This window comes from Protopterus annectens, chromosome 6.part0 (assembly GCF_019279795.1).
Source record: "Protopterus annectens isolate FY-2018-M chromosome 6.part0, PAN1.0, whole genome shotgun sequence".
NCBI lineage: Eukaryota > Metazoa > Chordata > Ceratodontiformes > Protopteridae > Protopterus > Protopterus annectens.
Window position 1 is genome coordinate 1,773,246,704 of NC_056737.1, and position 19,468 is coordinate 1,773,266,171.

Sequence of the window (19,468 nt, forward strand, 5' to 3'; positions counted from 1 at the left end):
CAAAATTCAGTAGACACTGGCCTACAAAAAATTGGTCCTTTCCTGTGTCCGACAGAGCTCAACGGGGCAAATCCAGATACCCTAAAGGTTCTAGATACCAGTCACAGGATTCTTACAGGTCAAAGCAATGGGGTGCATCTACCTCCAAATCTGGAGGAAATAAAGCACAACCTTACAGTAAACAGTCTCAATGACTTTCCTCTGCCATCACCAAGCACTTATCTTTTGGCAGCACCCTTAGGGGAAAGTTAGCACTTTATGCTCAAAATTAGCAGTTAATAACCCAGGACAAGTGGGTGTTAAACATAGTATCTCAGGGATACAGATTCCACTTCCACACTCTGCCAATTGCAAACGGTTGGCCAGAACTGCCAAAAAATCAGTGGGCAGAGGCACAGAAACAGGTTACGTCCCTCATGGATATGGGGGCTATTCAGCCAGTACCAGAACAGGAAAAAGGACAAGGTTTTTATTCAAGACTGTTCTTGGTACCCAGAAAAGACAAGGCCTAGCGCCCAATACTGGATTTATCAATTTTGAACACATACCTGGACATTCCAAAATTCAAAATGCTAACTTTGAAGCAGCTTCTGCCCATGCTGGGCAAGAACGCTTGGCTGGTGACATTAGACCTAAAAGAGGCATACCTGCATATCCCAATAAGAGAATCGTGCAGAAGATACCTCCGTTTCAAGGCTGGCTTTATGCATTACCAATTCTCTGCGCCGCCCTTTGGCTTATCTACTGCACCCAGGGTCTTTACAAAGTGTCTGGCACCAGTAATTGCATTTTGCAGACAAAGAAGTATACAAATCGATCCTTACTTGGACGATTGTCTCATTCAAGCAGAGAGCAAGGACATTCTTCAGCATCTGGCGTTTGTGAAAAGGCTTCTAACATGCCTAGGGTACACAATAAACAAAAATAAATCACAACTGGTACCCTCTCAAATGATAACATTCCTGGGTGCAAACTTGAATACAACTGCCTTTCCTCACTCCAGACAAACAAAGGCAACTGACTACTTACTTCAAACTGATGGCAACAAAAACCCATTTATCTGCAAGACAAACTCTGCAGGCTTTGGGGTTCATGGCATCCTGCATTCTACTGATTCCATATGCAAGACTGCATATGAGAAACTACAGTGGTACCTAAAAAGTTTATGGAGTCAGCATTGTCACAGTCTGGAAACAATGATTCCTCTCATTCCCTGCCTACAACAGGAGTTTCTATGGTGGGCAAAGGCATGTCACCAAAACATCGGACGGGCTTTCACTCTACCCCCTGCCAGCCAAACCTTAACAAAAGATGCATCAGATTATGCATGGGGGAGGGGCCACCTGGCGGAAAGATGCATTCAGGGCATATGGACCCCAAAACAAATGCATCTGCATATCAACCAAAAAGAGATGTTAGCTGTTCAAAATGCCCTGAAAGCCTTCAAGGATTTACTTCATCCAGGACAACTACTGATAAAGTCGGACAACACCATGGTTATGTGGTACATAAACAAGCAGGGGGGCACGCACTCATACCCCCTTTGCAGACTAGCCATGGCACTGTGGGACACAGCCTTAACTTACCAAGTACATCTTCAAGCTCAATTTCTGCCAGGAAAGCAAAATACTCTGGCAGACTATTTAAGCAGAAACCTTATGAACCCTCACGAGTGGAAACTAGATCCACAAGTCTTCAGCATGATAACAAAGAAATGGGGGAGCCTGGACATAGACCTATTTGCCTCTCCTCGGAATTATCAACTGGAAAAATTCTGCACAAGGACTTATCACAGACAAGCATGGAAAGTGGACACCCTATCCTTCAGTTGGAAAAACCTATCAGTTTATGCCTTTCCTCCTCTGCCTCTTCTTCCCAAGGTCCTACTAAAAGTCAGACAAGAGAAACCAAAGATGATACTAATTGCCCCGGACTGACCCCGCCGATACTGGTACCCAATCCTAAGGAATATGTCTCCATTCCCAGCTTGGTACTTGCCTCAAATACCTCACTTACTGTCCCAGCAAAGCATTCAGATCATGCACAATCGGCTCCAAACACTGAACCTGGCAGCATGGCTGATCATGTAGTTATTCAAACAACACCTCTCAGTAAAGCTGTGATGGATGTCATTTTGGAAGCCAGAAGGCCTAGTGCTAGAAGTGCTTGGAACCAAGCACAAGGAACTGACACAGCAGAGCCAAATATTCCTCAGATTTTACAATACCTGACTGAGATGCTTGACAAAGGCCTATCTTTTTCATCAATAAAAATCCATGCCTCTGCCATCTCAGCTCATTACAACACAGAGCCACCAATCTTTTCTCATCCTTTACTAAAGCAGTATCTTAGAGGGGCCAAACATTTAAGGCTTCCCATAAGATCACCAATTCCTGCTTGAGACCTCAATTATGTGTTGGAAAAGCTCACCCTGCCTCCATTTGAACCAGCTGCTACTGCAGATCTAAAGTTCTTATCATGGAAAACAGCTCTGCTCATGGCTGTGGAGCCTTTTACCATGTTTTACCCAGACAGGGTGTCCCTCAGGACCAATCCTTCATTCATGCCTAAGGTGGTTTCCAGTGTGGCTCACCAAACTATTCATCTGCCAAATTTTTATCCAAATCCGCAGAACAAGGGGGAGCGGATTCTGTATTGCTTGGACGTACACAGACGACTAAGATTCTACTTGAGCAGGACTAAAGCTGTAAGAAAAACAAAGCAGTTACTAGTGACATTTGCTGCAGGATCAGAGGGAAAGACCATTTCAAAGTGGATAAGCCACTGCATTCGTTTCTGCTACTTACACCATGGCAAACCGGTGCCCAAGGGCATTAGGTCACATTCCACCAGGGCTGCAGCTACATCAGCAGCTTTTCTCAGAGGGGTACCAACCAAAGACATTCTAGAGGCTGCTACTTGGAGTTCTGTTCACACTTTTACAAAGCATTATCATTTGCCTCTCTATTCTAAGTCCAGGGCAGGCTTTGCCATTGCAATTCTGCAGGGCCTTATAGCCCCCCCTAATGCAGTTTAGCTCCAGCCTCCCATCCATAGCTTTGGGATTCTACCCAAATGTAATGACTGCAACAGTGAAACACGAAGAACATAGTGCAGATGTCCTTCAAGGATGCATCTGCAGTCCTTACAAATGGGTTGTCCTGTCGTCAGGCAGCCCTTCGGTCGGCCGGATTCCAAAGTCTGGGTCTGGCTTCGGCTGGTGTCGCACTTCACCCGACGTCATTGCGGCAGTTTTTCGGGTATAAAGGCATCAGCCGATGCCATTTTCCCCAGTCTTTCTTGCCGCGGCCAAGCAGAAGCTGTTCGCAAGTGCCGGTCGGTCAGATCCAGAGATTACTACTTCCGAATACTACTTCGAAGACTTCTATAAAGCTAAGTACCCCGTTGGGGACTCTTTCTTGCCTCAGCCGATGTCAGAGAAAGTTAATAATTGTTTATCTTGTGGGAAACAAATACCTCATAAAGATTTCCACTCCTATTGCATACATTGCTTAGGCCCAGACCACGACGTAGCAGCTTGTCTAGCCTGTGCTTCTTTTAACCGACGGACGCTTAGACGTCGCTCGGACTTTGCTGAACAGATTTTCGGCTCCGATTTTGCCTACATTATGCCGTCGGATCCTCCGACTACGCAAATAACCAAGAAACGCAAAGAAAAGGACCGACACTCGCGGTCCGCGGTTTCGGCTGAAACCGCGGTTAAGCAATCCACGAGTGTCTCGGTTTTGGCCGAAACCGAGCAAGCGGTTCTTTCTTCAGCAGAAAACTTGCCTTCTACCGAGGCCTCTTCTGTACTGGTAGAAACGGCTTCTGAAATCCAGCCTTCTGTTGCGATTTCACAGGATTTATCAGACACCATTCCACTTGATATTTCTACCCCTGCACGTGGAGCTGCTAGGCCTCCTCCAGCTATGTCTATTAAGGCCTTTGCCAGGGCTAAAGCAGCCAAAACTTCCAAACCTGTGCCTGCCAAGCCCCCCCTCTCACAGGCCCAGCACCAGTTCCCATATGCTTTCTTTGGCACAGGATCTCATCACTTTAATTCGTGGATCCCAGCCTCATCCAGACAGGGTCTCTCTCCCTCCTCCAGAAAAGAGGCCTAGAGCAGAGCCCCCTGAACCAGTAGCCACAGATGATTCTTCTGATGATTCAGAGATCATACAGACCCTCCTGAGGCTTCTTATTCTCCTTACGAAGACTCTGATGCTGAGGAGTCCATCCCTTCAGCCTCTCCTCCTGAGGAATTTTCCTTTGGGGAAACCTTGCATGCTATGAGGGAACAATTTCAGTGGCAGGGCCAAGATTTCTCAGACTCTAGAAAAAGGCTTAGGACCTTTCTACACTTACCATAGCATAGGCCCTTAGCTATTCCTCCAGTTCTATCTGTTGTTGATGATGCATTTAATGATGCTTGTACTACTCCTGATACTTTACCTCCGGCTCCTGCTAAACCTGATAGGTACTACAGGGTCCCGGACACTCATCACCACTTATATAAGGCCCCTTTTGCAGATCCAGAGACTATCTCCCAGGGCCCTAATGCTGTAGCAGCTACTACTTCTAAAAACCCCCTCCCCTCTGAAAGGGAATCCAGGTCCTTAGAGAGATGGGGTAAAAAAGTTTACACCTCTGCTACTTTGTCAGCTAGAGCTTTGAACTGCCAATTTCATATGATTCAATATCAAGAGTTTATGCTTGACCAGTTGACTAAAAAACTGTCCTCTGAAGAATCTTTAGATAAAAAGTATGTTCAAGAAATGTTACATAACATACAGCAGGTTAGTAACCATTCTTTAAAATGTGGCTATGATGCACTGGAGGCTTCCTTTAGATCAGCCATGACTGGCACAGTTATCAGGAGGCATGCATGGTTGAAAAGAGCAGGCATTACCAGACCATGTCAAATCTAAGCTTTTGGATGCACCTATGGACAAGGTCAATTTATTTGGTGCCCCCGCACAGCAGGTTCTGAAAAAGATGGAAGAAAAAGCAAAATCTGTGCAAACAGTAAAAGATTTCTTACAAGTTCAACCTCCAAGGTTTAGCAGGAATTGGCCCTCCAAGAATTGGTCCTTTCCAGACTCCTCTAAGGCACAAAGAGGCAGGAATAGGCGCTCTAGAGGCAGAAACCAATCCAGGGGTGCCTACAGGGGTCGCCAGTGGCAGGGTAACAACCAACGAGGCACGGATACAGCCACCACCACTACAACAGCTCAATCACAGTGACTTGGCGGTGACACCGCCTTCCAGGGAACAACTAGAAGCACCCTTAGGCGGAAAGCTAACATTATTTTCAAGAAACTGGCACTGCATTACAAGAGAAAAATGGATTTTGCAGACTATAGACAAAGGTTACAGGTTCCATTTCCATACATTACCAGGAAAGAAAGGAATGCCAAACCTACCACCTTCTCAAAGGGCAGAAGCTCTAAAACAAATATCTCAATTACTAAGAATGCGTGCTGTGGAAAAGGTACCATTGATGGAGCAAGGGAAGGAATTTTACTCCAGGCTCTTCCTGGTACCAAGAAAAGAAAACAAATGGAGGCCTATTCTAGATCTGTCCGCTCTGAACACATTCCTCATTGTTCCAAAATTCAAAATGCTGACCCTACAGCAGCTTCTTCCCATGCTGGGCAAGGAGTCTTGGCTGGTAACTCTAGATCTCAAGGAGGCATACCTGCACGTCCCCATAAGACCAATTTGCAGAAGATACCTCAGATTTCTTGCAGGATCAGAGCATTATCAATTCTCAGCATTGCCCTTTGGCTTATCTACTGCGCAGAGTGTTCACGAAATGCCTGGCATCAGTAATCGCTCATTGCAGACTTCAGGGAATTCAAATCTATCCCTACCTGGACGACTGCCTGATACAAGCGGACAACAAAAGCAAATTAACAGAAGACTTACAAAGAGTCATCTACCTGCTACAAGCCCTGGGATACACAGTCAATACAAAAAAGTCAAGGCTGATTCCATCCCAAATAATAACCTTTCTGGGTGCAGAACTGGACACATCAAAACAAATGGCATTTCTAACTGCAGAAAAGAAAGAGCAACTTCCTCTCTATTTCTTGGCATTAACAAAGCAGAGCCATCTAACTGCAAGGAAAGTGTTACAAGCTCTAGGCTTCATGGCATCCTGCATAATTCTGGTCCCTCATGCCAGGCTTCATATGAGAAAGCTACAGTGGTACCTAAAGAATTTGTGGTCTCAACACAAGCACAGCCTGGAAACCAAAATTCCAATGATCCTATGCCTGAAGCAAGAGTTCTTATGGTGGGCTCAGGCCTGTCAAGCAAACACAGGACTGCCCTTCTGCAAAAGTCAACCAAGACAAACTATCACGACAGATGCCTCAGACCTCGGTTGGGGGGCACACATGATGGACAAGTGCATTCAAGTCCTATGGACTCAAGACCAACTACATCTGCACATAAATCTAAAAGAAATGATGGCAGTAAAATTGGCAATCCAGGCATTCAGACCTCTTCTCCACGAAGGCCAGCTGTTGATAAGGACAGACAACACCACAGTTATGTGGTACATCAACAAACAGGGAGGCACACACTCATACCCCCTATGCCGGCTGGTACTAGACCTATGGGATGTGGCTCTGAGCTACAACCTTCAGTTGCAGGCAATTTATATACCAGGGAAGGAAAACATTCTAGCAGACATACTAAGCAGAACTACAACAGATGCCCACGAATGGATGCTGCACCCAGACATCTTCAAAGCCATCACAAGAGAATGGGGATTGCCACAAATAGACTTGTTTGCATCCCCATACAATCACCAGTTGAAGAAATTCTGCACAAGGACTTACCACCCACTTGCTTGGAAGGTGGACTCCCTATCCTTCAGTTGGAAAAGTCTGACAGCATACGCATTCCCACCACTTCCTTTGATGCACAAGGTGCTTCTCAAGATCAAAGAGGAACGTCCGAGGATCATTCTGATAGCCCCAGACTGGCCAAGACAACATTGGTACCCTCTGCTGAGGAGCATGTCCCGGGAACAAATATGGAAACTGCCCCTGATCCCATTACTGCTGACACAGAACAACTACAACATTCTGCATCCAAACCTAAAAACGCTGCAGCTAACTGCCTGGAACATTACATGACAGAAATTAACCCAAATTTATCCCAAAGGGTTAAGGACATAATCCTGGAGGCTCGTAGACCTTCAACACGAAAGAATTATGCAGCAAAATGGAAAAGATATCTCATCTGGAGTGCTGCAAAGGGCCAAGATGTGACACTGGTGAACATAGCCAACATCCTGGAGTACTTGGCCGAGCTCTACCACACAGGCCTGTCCTATTCCTCCATAAAGATACATGCATCAGCTATTTCAGCACAATACAGCTTGGATCCTCCTGTCTTCTCGCATCCTCTGCTCAGACAGTTTCTGAGGGAATTAAAAATGTAAAACCTCCCAGGAAACCTCCTTTGCCAGCATGGGACTTGAACTTTGTGCTAGAAAAACTGACTCTACCTCCTTTCGAGCCAGCAGCTACAGCAGACTTGCAATACTTATCCTGGAAAACTGCCTTCCTGCTGGCAATAACTTCAGCAAGAAGGGTCTCTGAACTCCAAGCACTAATGGCAGTGCAACCCTTCCTGATCTTCCATCAAGATAGAGTGTCCATAAGAACAAATCCTACATTTATGCCTAAGGTGGTATCCAGAGTCTCTTTAAATCAGGCTATCCACCTTCCTACATTCTTCCCCAATCCACAGAATAGGGGAGAAAAGCTCTTACATACCTTGGATGTACACAGGCAATTACGCTACTACCTGGACAGGACAAAAAACAATAGAAAAACTGACCAGCTTCTGGTAGCTTATGCAACAGGAAAGGAAGGAAAACCAATTTCTAAACAGACAATCTCCAAATGGATAGGAAATTGCATTAGACTTTGTTACTCCTACCATGGAAAGAAAACTCCAGAGAACATCAGGCCTCACTCCACAAGGGCCACAGCCACTACCACAGCTTTCTTACGAGGAGTGGCTACCAAGGACATTATAGAGGCTGCTACTTGGACCTCCGTGCATACATTTGCCAAGCATTATAACTTACCTCTATACTCTAGATCCCGTGCTGGCTTTGCCACTGCTGTTTTGCAAGGGATCCTGACTACACCATAATCTATTCTCATTTCCTCCTCCCTAGTTTAGCTATGGTATTCTACCCATTTGTAAGGACTGCAGATGCATCCTTGAAGGACATAGTACAGTTTTGTACCTACCATAAATGTAGATGTCCGAGAGGAATGCATCTGCAGTCAGGATTACCCACCCTCCTTCCCCTCTGAGGTACTCCTAGGGTGTTTACCAATCTTCAGCTAGCTTGGGGGGGATCTATTATGGTGTATTTGTTTGTATATATGTACATACATGTTTATTTTGTGTGTTTGCTCTCTACTATTTGGAAACTTTGGCATTTATCCAAATTTAGCCTACCAAGAGGGCACCTGGCATCTGGGGCAAGAAACACTGAGGAAAATGGCGTCGGCTGATGCCTTTATACCCGAAAAACTGCCGCAATGACGTCGGGTGAAGTGCGACACCAGCCGAAGCCAGACCCAGACTTTGGAATCCGGCCGACCGAAGGGCTGCCTGACGACAGGACAACCCATTTGTAAGGACTGCAGATGCATTCCTCTCGGACATCTACATTTATGGTAGGTACAAAACTGTACTTTGTGTACACTTACCATAAATGTAGATGTTCGAGTGTATTCACTGTTGCAGTCCAGGTTACCTACCCGCCATCCCCCTTTTATTCTGGAGTTTCTCTTTCCTTCGCTATCTTCTACAACCTTTGTGGTGTATTTGTTTGTAGATGAAGGTAAAGTTTGTATTGTAGCATGTATATATAGCTTATACATATATTGTTGCTACTCATTTGGGGGGCACCTGACATATGGGGCAAGAAAAACTAAAGAAAATGGCGTCGGCTGCTTGTTTTATATCCCTGACGACCTGACGTCATGGAAGAGGAGGCAGCAACCGACGCAGGACCCAAGACTTTGGAATTCAGGCCGACTGAGGGCAACCTGCCAGCAGATTACCCAAATGTAATGACTGCAACAGTGAATACACTCAAACATCTACATTTATGGTAAGTGTACACAACTGTACTTTCTCTGCACTGCCCTTTGGCTTATCTACTGTGCCCAGGATATTCACAAAGTGCCTAGCTCCAGTTATTGCATTTTGCAGGCAAAGAAATATTCAAATATACCCATACCTAGACGATTGTCTATAATTCAGGCAGAAAGCCAGGACATACTTTTGAATCATCTGGCCTTTGTACAAAGGGTGCTAACTTGCTTGGGGTACACCATAAACGAAAAGAAATCACACCCGATACCCTGTCAACAAATTACATTCCTGGGAGCAAGTGTGAATACAACTTCCCAGATGGATTTCCTCACACCAGAGAAACAAATTCATTTGACAACCTACTTCAAACAAATGGCCACAAAAACCCTGCTATCTGCAAGACAAATACTACAAGCCTTGAGGTTCATGGCCTCCTGCATTCTTCTAATTCAATATGCAAGACTGCATATGAGGAAACTACAGTGGTATCTAAAAAGCCTATGGTGTCAACATTCTCAGGATCTAGAAGCAATGATTCCTATCATACCTTGTCTACGCCTAGAGTTCCTTTGGTGGGCAGAGGCCTGCCACCAAAACAAGGGACTACCATTCACACTACCCCCTGCCACCCAAACCCTAACAACAGATGCATCAGACTATGCATGGGGTGCTCACCTGGCAGGTAAGTGCATTCAGGGCAAATGGAACCCAAGTCAAATGCACCTGCATATCAATCAAAAAGAAATGTTAGCTGTACAGAAGCATCTATATCACGTTATCAAATGTTTACTTAATCGAATCAATAAAGGTCAAACTTTATTGATTGATTAAGTAAAACATCGAATAACGTTAAAAAAAAAAAAAACTAGCACAGGCGGGGGGGGGGGGGGGCAAGTCCCCCACACACCCCTACTTGTTTACTTGCACTGTGTTCTTCACTTTCGATATTGTCATGCCGACAATATCAGACTCAATATTGCTAGCTTACGACAACGTGAAGTAGACCCGTACATAATGCTCTGACAGCCTTCAAGGACCACATTCTTCCAGGACAATTAATGGTAAAGACTGACATAAACAAGCAGGGGGGCACACATTCTTACCCCCTCTGCAGACTAGCCATGGCATTGTGGAACACAGCCCTGAGCTACCAAGTACATCTACATGCTCAATTCCTGCCAGGAAAACTAAATACACTGGCAGACGAACTAAGCAGAAACCTCATGGACCCACACGAGTGGAAACTAGAAGCAAGGATTTTCAACAAGTTGACAAGCAAATGGGGGAACCCAGATATAGACCTGTTTGCCTCCCCCCAGAACTTTCAATTGGACAAATTGTGCACAAGGACTCCCCACAAACAAGCTTGGAAAGTGGATGCCCTGTCCTTCACCTGTTTATGCCTTTCCTCCTCTGCCCCTGCTCTCCAAAGTACTACTAAAGATCAAACAAGACAAGCCAAGGGTGATTTTGATTGCACCAGACTGGCCACGTCAACATTGGTACCCCCTCTTGCGCAGTGTGTCACTGTTGGCCCCATGGCACCTGCCTCAGATTCCTACCGTACTGTCTCAGCAGGAGAACCAGATTCTGCACCCTCAACTTCAAACTTTGAACCTAGCAACCTGGCTAATTACCTGATCTCTCCTTTACCATCCGTCAGTAAACCAGTGATGGATATCATTTTAGAGGCAATGAGGCCTAGTACTAGAAAATCTTATGCTGAAAAATGGAAAAGATTCTGTGCCTGGAACCAGTCTCAAGGGATGAGCACAGCAGTGCCCAATTTGCCTCAGATTTTACAATACTTAACTGAGATGCTTCACAAGGGCCTGTCGTCTTCCTCCATCAAAATTCACACCTCAGCTATTTCAGCTCATTTTAACACAGAACCTCCCCTCTTCTCTCATCCACTGTTCAAGCAGTTCCTCAGTGGTGCTAGAAATTTACGACCACCCAGGAGAGCTCCAACTCCAGCCTGGGACCTTAACTTTGTATTGGAGAAACTCACTCTTCCTCCTTTCGAGCCAGCTGCTACTGCAGACTTAAAATTCCTTTCTTGGAAAACAGCTTTTCTTTTTGCATTCACTTCAGCAAGAAGGGTATCTGAATTACAGGCCCTCATGGCAGTGGAGCCTTTCGTCATCTTTCATGCAGACAGGATGTCCCTCAGGACCAGTCCCTCTTTCATGCCCAAGGTGGTATCAAGTGTGGCCCTTAATCAGTCCATTCATTTGCCAACCTTCTTTCCTAATCCACAGAACATAGGGGAACAGGTACTGCACTTATTAGATGTGCACAGACAACTTAGATTCTACTTGGACAGGACTAAACCTCAAAGGAAATCTGAACAACTGCTGGTGGCATTTGCTGCAGGGGCAGAGGGGAAGGCTATTTCACAGCAAACCATTTCCAAATGGATAGGCCATTGCATTCATTTCTGCTACAAGCACCATGGAAAATCTATCCCACAGGGGATCAGACCCCACTCAACTAGGGCTGCATCTACCTCTACAGCCTTTCTCAGAGTACCTGGAGTTCTGTACATACTTTCACCAAGCATTACCATCTGCCAATTTTCTCTAAATCCAGAGCTGGCTTTGCCACTGCAGTCTTGCAGGGCCTTATAGCTGGTCCTAATGCTATCTAATTTCCTCCTCCCATCCTTAGCTTTGGGAATCTACCCAAATGTGATGACTGCAACAGTGAAACATGAAGAACGTAGTACAATTGTGTACACTTACCATAAATGTAGATGTTCGAGTGTATTCACTGTTGCACTCCTGGTTACCCTCCCTCCGGTCCCGTACTTCTTTTGGCTATACCTCTACTATTCTTTACTATGCTCAAAAGCTTTTTAGGTAAAACCTGGTATATTTATAGATTTAATTGCTTCCTATTAGAGGGGCACCTGACATCTGGGGCAAGAAAAACTGATGTAATGGCACCAGCTGCATGTTTTGTACCCCTGACAACCTGACGTCACGGAAGAAGGGATAGCAACCGATGCAGGACCCAAAACTTTGTTAATCCGGCCGACTGAGTGCTACTGCAAGCAGATAACCCAAATGTGATGACTGCAACAGTGAATACACTCTAACATCTACATTTATGGTAAGTGTACACAACTGTACTTTCCTTCTTTTTTTTCCTTTACTTGTATACTTGGGGTTCATGTCATCCAGGAAAGGAAAATGTCAGTGTGGGATGCAGTCTCCCCCATAAAGATTGCCATGTGAAGTGTTTGTTCTTTTTAGGATCTGTACACAGTCATACTCAGTGTACCATTTTGTCAGGCTTTTGTTCCTAAAATGCTTCACAGCTGTCTGTCCTCTCTTTCTGTTTGCCTTGAGAACTAACATCTCAAACTTTTGGCCCAGGGTACCATGGCCAAATCTACCTGCCCCGAGGTGGAGCCATCTCTTAAGGAAAAAGACCAAAAAGTCTCGGTCTGAATCTTCTGTTGTCGAGCCTCACAAATGTTTCTCTTGAGATGAGTGAAGATCCCAGAAGACCATCCAGTGCTCATACTGGTTTCCTCTGCCACAGTTTTGTCAGATGCCGGCACAGAGCTGACTTCTTGTACGTCCTCGAAGGCTTTGCAAATGTCCATGACAGATGTTGGAGGGGGACCACAGCTAATGATTTCAGAAGGGCCTGGGGGATTCCACAGATTCAGTTTAGGAAATAAGTGCCAGCTGCCCTAATTGAGTACAGGCATGACTCTGAGCCTCCCAGGTTACTCAAAGCTGATGTCCTTCTGAAGTAGAAGCAGCAGAAAACCAAGCACATTCCTTCCATTGCTAAAGATCCTCAGAAGGAATGGTAGGATTTTACCCAGGGCTTTTTCAATACCCTGATGACTTTAAGACCGCCTCAGGGGATGTCTGTTCCTGCTTCCCCTTGGTCCTTCTGCCAAAAGGACTAGGGGGTCTTATTCTTCATATGAGTAAGCGGACTCTGAGGATGAGTCGTAAGGCCTATGCCTCATAGATTGCCTCTCCTTTAGACTGTGTCTGAGGAAGAGGTTTCCATGAGTCCTGATTTTCCTTTTGAGGGATTGTCTTTTGAAGATACAGCAGTTCAGATAATGGAGCATTTAAGTGGGATTATTCTCAAGTCTCTGATATTCAAAAGAGGTGGTGGTAGCTTTTGCACATGGAATCTCCTTAATCCTTCGGCTGATTCCCTCTGTTCTGAATGTCTTTTTGGACATATTTGCAGCTGCCTGTTTGGCCCCTGACTCCTAACCTTCAGCCCTTAAGCAGCGTCTACGAGTGCCTTCCTTCAGACCATGTGTGGTCGGTCTTTTTGATACACCATCCAAACTTCTACCCTCGTCCAAGCTTCTTCCTTCTAGTAAAGATAGTAAAGCTATGGAGAGGCTGGGGAAAAGTGTATACTTCTGTCACTTTGGCCATTAGGGCCATTAATTATCAGGTATGTTTTGGCCCTTTTGTCTCAACTTTGGGTGGGGGGGGGGGATTCTGAACTTCCTGATTCTGAAGGTAAGAATTCTGCCCTGTCATTGTTGAGCTCCACTTCTCACTCCATTAAATGTAGTTATGATGCAGCTAATGCATCTTCTGGGGCTGCTGCTCCTAGCTTAGTTATGATGAGATACTCTTTGCTTCACTTCAAGGGTCTACCTGGTGACATTAAAGCCAAACTACTGGATGCTCTTTTGGAAAATCAAAATCTCTTTGGTATAGGTGCTGCCGACTTGTTTAAGACTATAAGATCAAGGCAAAGTGATGCAGGATGTTAAATCTTTTTCTCCCATAACCAAATTTTAGAGAAACTATCCCTCTGAGTGCTTTTCTGTGTATGCAGCCTTGTCAATCTTCTAATGGGAAGAGAGTTTCTAAGCGTATATTCTGTGATAAGCCCACTCAGACTTCCAAAACTCAAAAGCCATGTTTTCAGGCCAAACCTGCCCCCCTCTGCCAAGTTCCCCTGTCCCTCAAGCTTTCATGGTCTCTCCCTGTCTGGAAACAGATAATGTCAGACTCTGGGATCTGTCCATTATTCGTCAAGCTTATTTTATGGTATGGAAATCCCTTCTTGGGGCTCCCTCTACCTCCTCCAGACCAACTCCACATTTTTCTGGGTTTCTGCAGGATTTACTGGACTAGGGCACCATTCAGTCTGTTCCAGACTGTCAAAGAAGAACAGGGTTTTATTCCTGAATGTTTGTGGTTCCCAGAAAAGAAGATTCTTGGAGACCGGTTCTTTCCTTTCTAAATACTTTTCTAAAGGTTCTTTCCTTAAGGATGATATCCCTTCAGACTCTGTTTCTCCTGTTACTTCCACAGTCCTTTTTGGTCTCACTAAACCTAAAGGACACATACCATCACATGATTATTCATCCTCTTTTTCTGGAAGTGTTTGCGTTTCTTCCTCTTATTTTCAGTTCACTGTTTTGCCCTTTGGTCTTTCTGTGGTCCCAAAGGTGTTCAGCAGATGTCTGGTGCTTGTTGTAGCCTTTTGCAGACTTCAAGGAATCCAGATGTTCCCATGTTTGAACAACCTGCTTCTTCAGGCTTCCTCTCAGACCAGGCTCCTTAAGGATCTGCACTTCACCTGCTCCTTCTGCAGTCTGGGATTCACCATCAGTCTCAAGAAGTCAAGTCTGATTCGTTTTCACAATCACAATTTGTCTGGGGTGCAAAATTCAAACCATTAGAATGATGGCTTCTCTTCTTTTTTGCAAGGTTCTGTCTGTGATAACCTATTTCATGTCTCTGCTTTTTCTTTTTCACATTCTGGCAAGGGGATTTCTCCGAGTGTTGGGGTACATGGCATCTACCATTCCCATGCCCCCTTTGCCATGCTTCATATGAGGAAACTTCAGTGGTACCTGAAGGCAATTTGGCTCCAGCATTGATATCCTCGGGACTTTCAAATCCCCTTACTTCCTTGTCTCAAACTCAAGCTTCTCTGGTGGATTCAGCAGATTTCCCTCAATCTGGGTCTACCTTTTTGTACCCTCACCCCAAGTCAAGAGCTGTTTACAGACGCTTCTGATCTGGGGTGGGGAGCCTCTGCCAATAGTCTCAGGGTTCACGGTCTATGGCCTCATCAGATGTCAGACCACATCAACATAAAAGAAATGAGGGAGCTTATTTTTGCTTTTATGCATTCCATTCTCTTTGGTCAAGCCATTTGAAGGTCTTTACAGACAACACCTCAGTCATATGTTACATCAGCAAACAGAGGGGCACAAGGGCCTACCTTCTATGCAGACTAGTCCTTCAGGCCTTGGATTTAGATATCCGCCATAAGGTAAATCTTCAAGCGTTTTACATTAGTTCAGAACACAACCTTGTGGCAGACTACCTGAGTAGGTAGAGGACACAGCCAAAGAAACTGTCCCTCTGTCTGTTTCTGGACGTAGAATATCTGTGGGGTGTTCCTCAAGTGGATCTGTTTGCCCCCCCTCAGGTAATTTTCTTGGTTTTTGTTTCAGTCTCTGAAGTCATCTGACTTGGAAGGTGTCGCCATGCCTTTCTGTTGTAAGAAGATGTTTCTGTACGTTTAGCTGCCACCTCCTCCTCCTCTACTTCTCAAGGTCCTACACAAGATCAGGAAAAATTCTCCAAGAATCTTGCTGGTGACTCCCTTTTAGCCCGGACAACACTGATTCCCTCTTATCTTTCACTTGACTGGGGGTAGTCGTCACAAGTTAACTCACTAAATGGATCTTCTCACAGTAGACAAGGGAACTGTCATTCACCCTCATTTGCTCACTCTTCAGTTGACATTTTAGGTGATAGGATTTTGATCCCATGTGCTTAGGGGTATTGTAGGAGGCCAGGAAACCCACTACCAGAAAATAAAAGGAAGAGAAGATTTTCTATTTGGTGTCTCAAGAATCACCCAGATCCCTTCTCAGTTGGGGGTCCCTTTGGTCCTTTCTTGTGTGAACTGCTGTATGCTGTCTTGGCATAGTCCTCAGTTAAAGCTCACTTGTCAGCAGTGTCTGCTTGTCTGCCTTTGAACCCACCATTTGCCTCTCATTTTGAGGTCAAACAATTCCCTAAAGGTATCGTTCATATCAGGCCCCCAAGAAAACATATTCCTCCTTCTTGGGACCATAATTTTTTCCTTGCAAATTTGACTCAGGCTCCTTTTGAGCCTACTCATTCTTCTTTGCAACAATACCTGGAAAACTGTTTTATTGGTTGCCCTTACTACAGCCAGGAGTGTGTCTGAACTTCAGGCTCTAATGGCATCTCCTTCTTTTTTGATTTTTCACAAGGACATTGTGTCTTTGCGTAATCATCCTTCTTTTATGCTCAAGATGGTCAGTGAGTTGACTCTTAATCAATCCGTTCAGCTTCCTTTCTTTTTTCCTTCTCTGCAGTCTGCTGGTGAGAAGGTTCTTCACACCTTGGATCTACATAAACAACTCTGGTATTATCTGGATGAAACGAAAGATATCAGCAAATCAGAGCAAATTTGTGTCTGTTTTCATTCCAAGACATTGTATTTGGCAGGTTCTAAGCAAAACTTCTCCTTCTGGATTTTTAAGGCCATTTCCTTTTGTTAATCTTTTCATGGTAAACATCTGTCTGGTTCAGTACGAGCTCATTCTGAGGGCAGTAGTCTCTTTTGGAGCTTTCTTAAAGGATTTAGATTCTGGATCCATCCTTGAAGCTGCGTCTTGGTCCTCTGTCCACACTTTTACTAAACATTACTAGTTGGATGTCATTTCCAGAGCCAGGGCAGTATTTCCTGGAGCAGTCCTTCATGGGTTTGTGGAGAGCTCTTCTGTACAGTTGTGTGAAATTTTACCATGACAGTAATGTCCTCCTTTTCAATGTTGCAGTATTCAGAGATTCCCTCCCTCCTGCTCCCTTATTTCTCTTCTGTTGCAAACACTTTGCTAGCCCAGGGGTTATCACCTTGCCTTATTTTCTCTTTTCTCCTGGATGTGCATGTTTTCCTTTCTCCTGGGATTGCTGTACTTTTCTTGAATCACTTTAGTTCTGAGTATTAAGTGTGCATATGTCACCTTTATGCAATATGCCTGGGTGGGAAACGACATGTGACACTGCGAGAATGTAAAGGCTGTGGTATATTTGGCAGGAGATCCCAAGGGTGATGAATACTGCAACAGTGAAAAGAAGGTCATCTACTGTTATGGTAAGATTTTACACAACTGTACTTTATTTCAACTACAGCTTGCATATTAAGTTAGTTTTCACAGCTTGGGATTCTTCATGACGGTTACTCCACTGCAGATTGCCCCTTCAGTTGAGTAGAGCAGATATGTTACTTCTCTTACCAAATGATTCACAAGGAGGCCTACCCCTGTGGAGGTTTCTTATCTTTCTGCCTTCACTGTGTGTGTGTGTGGATTACTTTTCCATCAATAAACTTTGAATGAAATGTTCTTAATGTACACCAGATATATTTTTTATTATATCTTTATGTTTGCTTTGTTTCTTGTCTTACAAGTGGTGGTTGCTCACTGAATGGAGTTTGAACTAAGAGGTGTAGGCTAGACATGCTGTTATAGACAGTGCCAGATGCCTTAGCAAATGCTGTGTAGCCCTGAGTGCAGAGAAATGAGAGAGATGAATCTTGCTTGATTTGAGTTTTAAATAAAGAAATGCTGTCACTTACCAATGCAGAAGGCCTCCTTAGAGATAATCTGATATCTTTTTTTCTTTTTTTTAATTTTGACAAGTGGCAAGGCATACCACACTATAGACACATTATTTTACATATTATCTGAGGTTGTTGTTTGTCTTTTGGCTTTTCTCGGTAAGGGGTCGCCACAGTGGAACTCCGGTCCGCTAATGATTGGCAGTAGATTTTACGAAATGCCGAGATGCCAGTGTGATGCCCAACCTTCAACGAAGGCACGCCCATTTACGCATGCATGTCTTTCGAATGCTACCCAACCGCTGGGAGGACATGCAGATTCCACACAGAAGGCACTCCCAAGCCCAGCCGAGAATCGAACGGTAAAACCTCTTGCTGTGAGGTAACAATGCTACCACCGTACCACCACGGCATGCTGTATAATTGCCAGTTAAATTCTCATGCTTTCACACTTCTTGTCCACACATCTTTATTAACTGTTTCTGTAGTTCACCTCATTTGACAGTGACAAAATGTTTTCTGGTTCAGCTGACATAAATTGTAATACATGTGTATTTAATATAAGTATTCAACTGTTACAGAAGAAAGCACACTTCAACCCTTGTTTGTCATCTGTGTGAAGGACTTCAAACATTTTTTAACATCACATTAACCTTTGACATTTGATCATTCATTTTCTGTTTTTGCAGGTAAAGGATTTGGACAATCGTGGCTTGTCAAGAACATAAAAAGGCACCTTCCACTTTCCAAGGAACAGCACTGAGCAAGCCTTCACTTGTGAGAATGGGAGTGTGCGCTGGAATTTTTATATACATATGCTTGTTTCTGCGCAAGAGATTGGATTTGTTTATATGTGACTTCTTATGTGAAGAACAAGGTGTCTAAATTGACCGTTTCCTCCAGCTGATAACTGACCAAATAGAAGACTATACTGGGCTTTTCTTGTTATGTCGAAGGTCAATAAAATGAGGGACATTGAAAGGGTTTTACTTTTAAGAAACCACGTGTTTGTTTGTTCTTTACTATTTTGACCTTTGTTGTAATCATTCTCCTTGTATGAAAAAAATAATTGTTTGCATTTTTTCTAGGTGACAACTGATGTTTCACTGTGTTTATCAATGAATTCATTAATGAAGCTGATTGTTTCATGGGCAAATCTCAATAGGGTCACCCTATCTCTCTCTATGCAGGATAGCCCATGTTCGGGCAGTTACGTCCCACATAAAACAAGAATAAGGTCAGATATTCTGAGATTGTGGGACAAAAAAATTTCTGAGTTGCCTTTACTAATTGCATAAAACAATTATTTTGAATTTGAAACACTTATTAAACAACAGAAACTGCTCAAACTGAACAAGAGTGAGCTTTGATTTTGCCAAAAGACTAAAGTCCAGTCTTGCAGGGCTTAAGTATAGGCTGTTGTATGCTCATTGAGAGAAAACTCAGTGCTTGTAACTCACTGAGCACATCTCTGAACTTCAACTCACTGTTTGCTCTTTTCCACGGGAGATTGCTGCTAGTGCGGTTTGTAGGTATCCACTAGCAGTAATGCCTTCTTTTGTTTTGTTTTTTTTTCTCCCTTCTTCATGTTTGTGCAACCAAAGAGTTTTTTTAAATTTTTCTCATCCAGATGTGCTTAGCGAGTTGGCTGCATACTGAACTGTAACTCGACAAGTTGTTGTGGAAGTTTATAGTTATATGGCTTGTCCTGCAA

At 44.2% G+C, this 19,468-nt stretch overlaps 1 protein-coding gene across 1 annotated transcript in view; it reads left to right on the forward strand.

Annotated features, from left to right (window-relative positions):
* The window catches only part of STT3A (STT3 oligosaccharyltransferase complex catalytic subunit A), a 696,810-nt gene extending 677,702 nt beyond the window's left edge, over window positions 1-19,108 (forward strand). The window contains exon 18 of the mRNA XM_044075147.1: window positions 18,444-19,108. Coding sequence (XP_043931082.1) covers window positions 18,444-18,482 — 39 coding nt within the window. The 3' untranslated portion in view covers window positions 18,483-19,108. The remainder of the gene's footprint in view (window positions 1-18,443) is intronic.
* The last annotated feature ends 360 nt before the right edge of the window (window positions 19,109-19,468 follow it).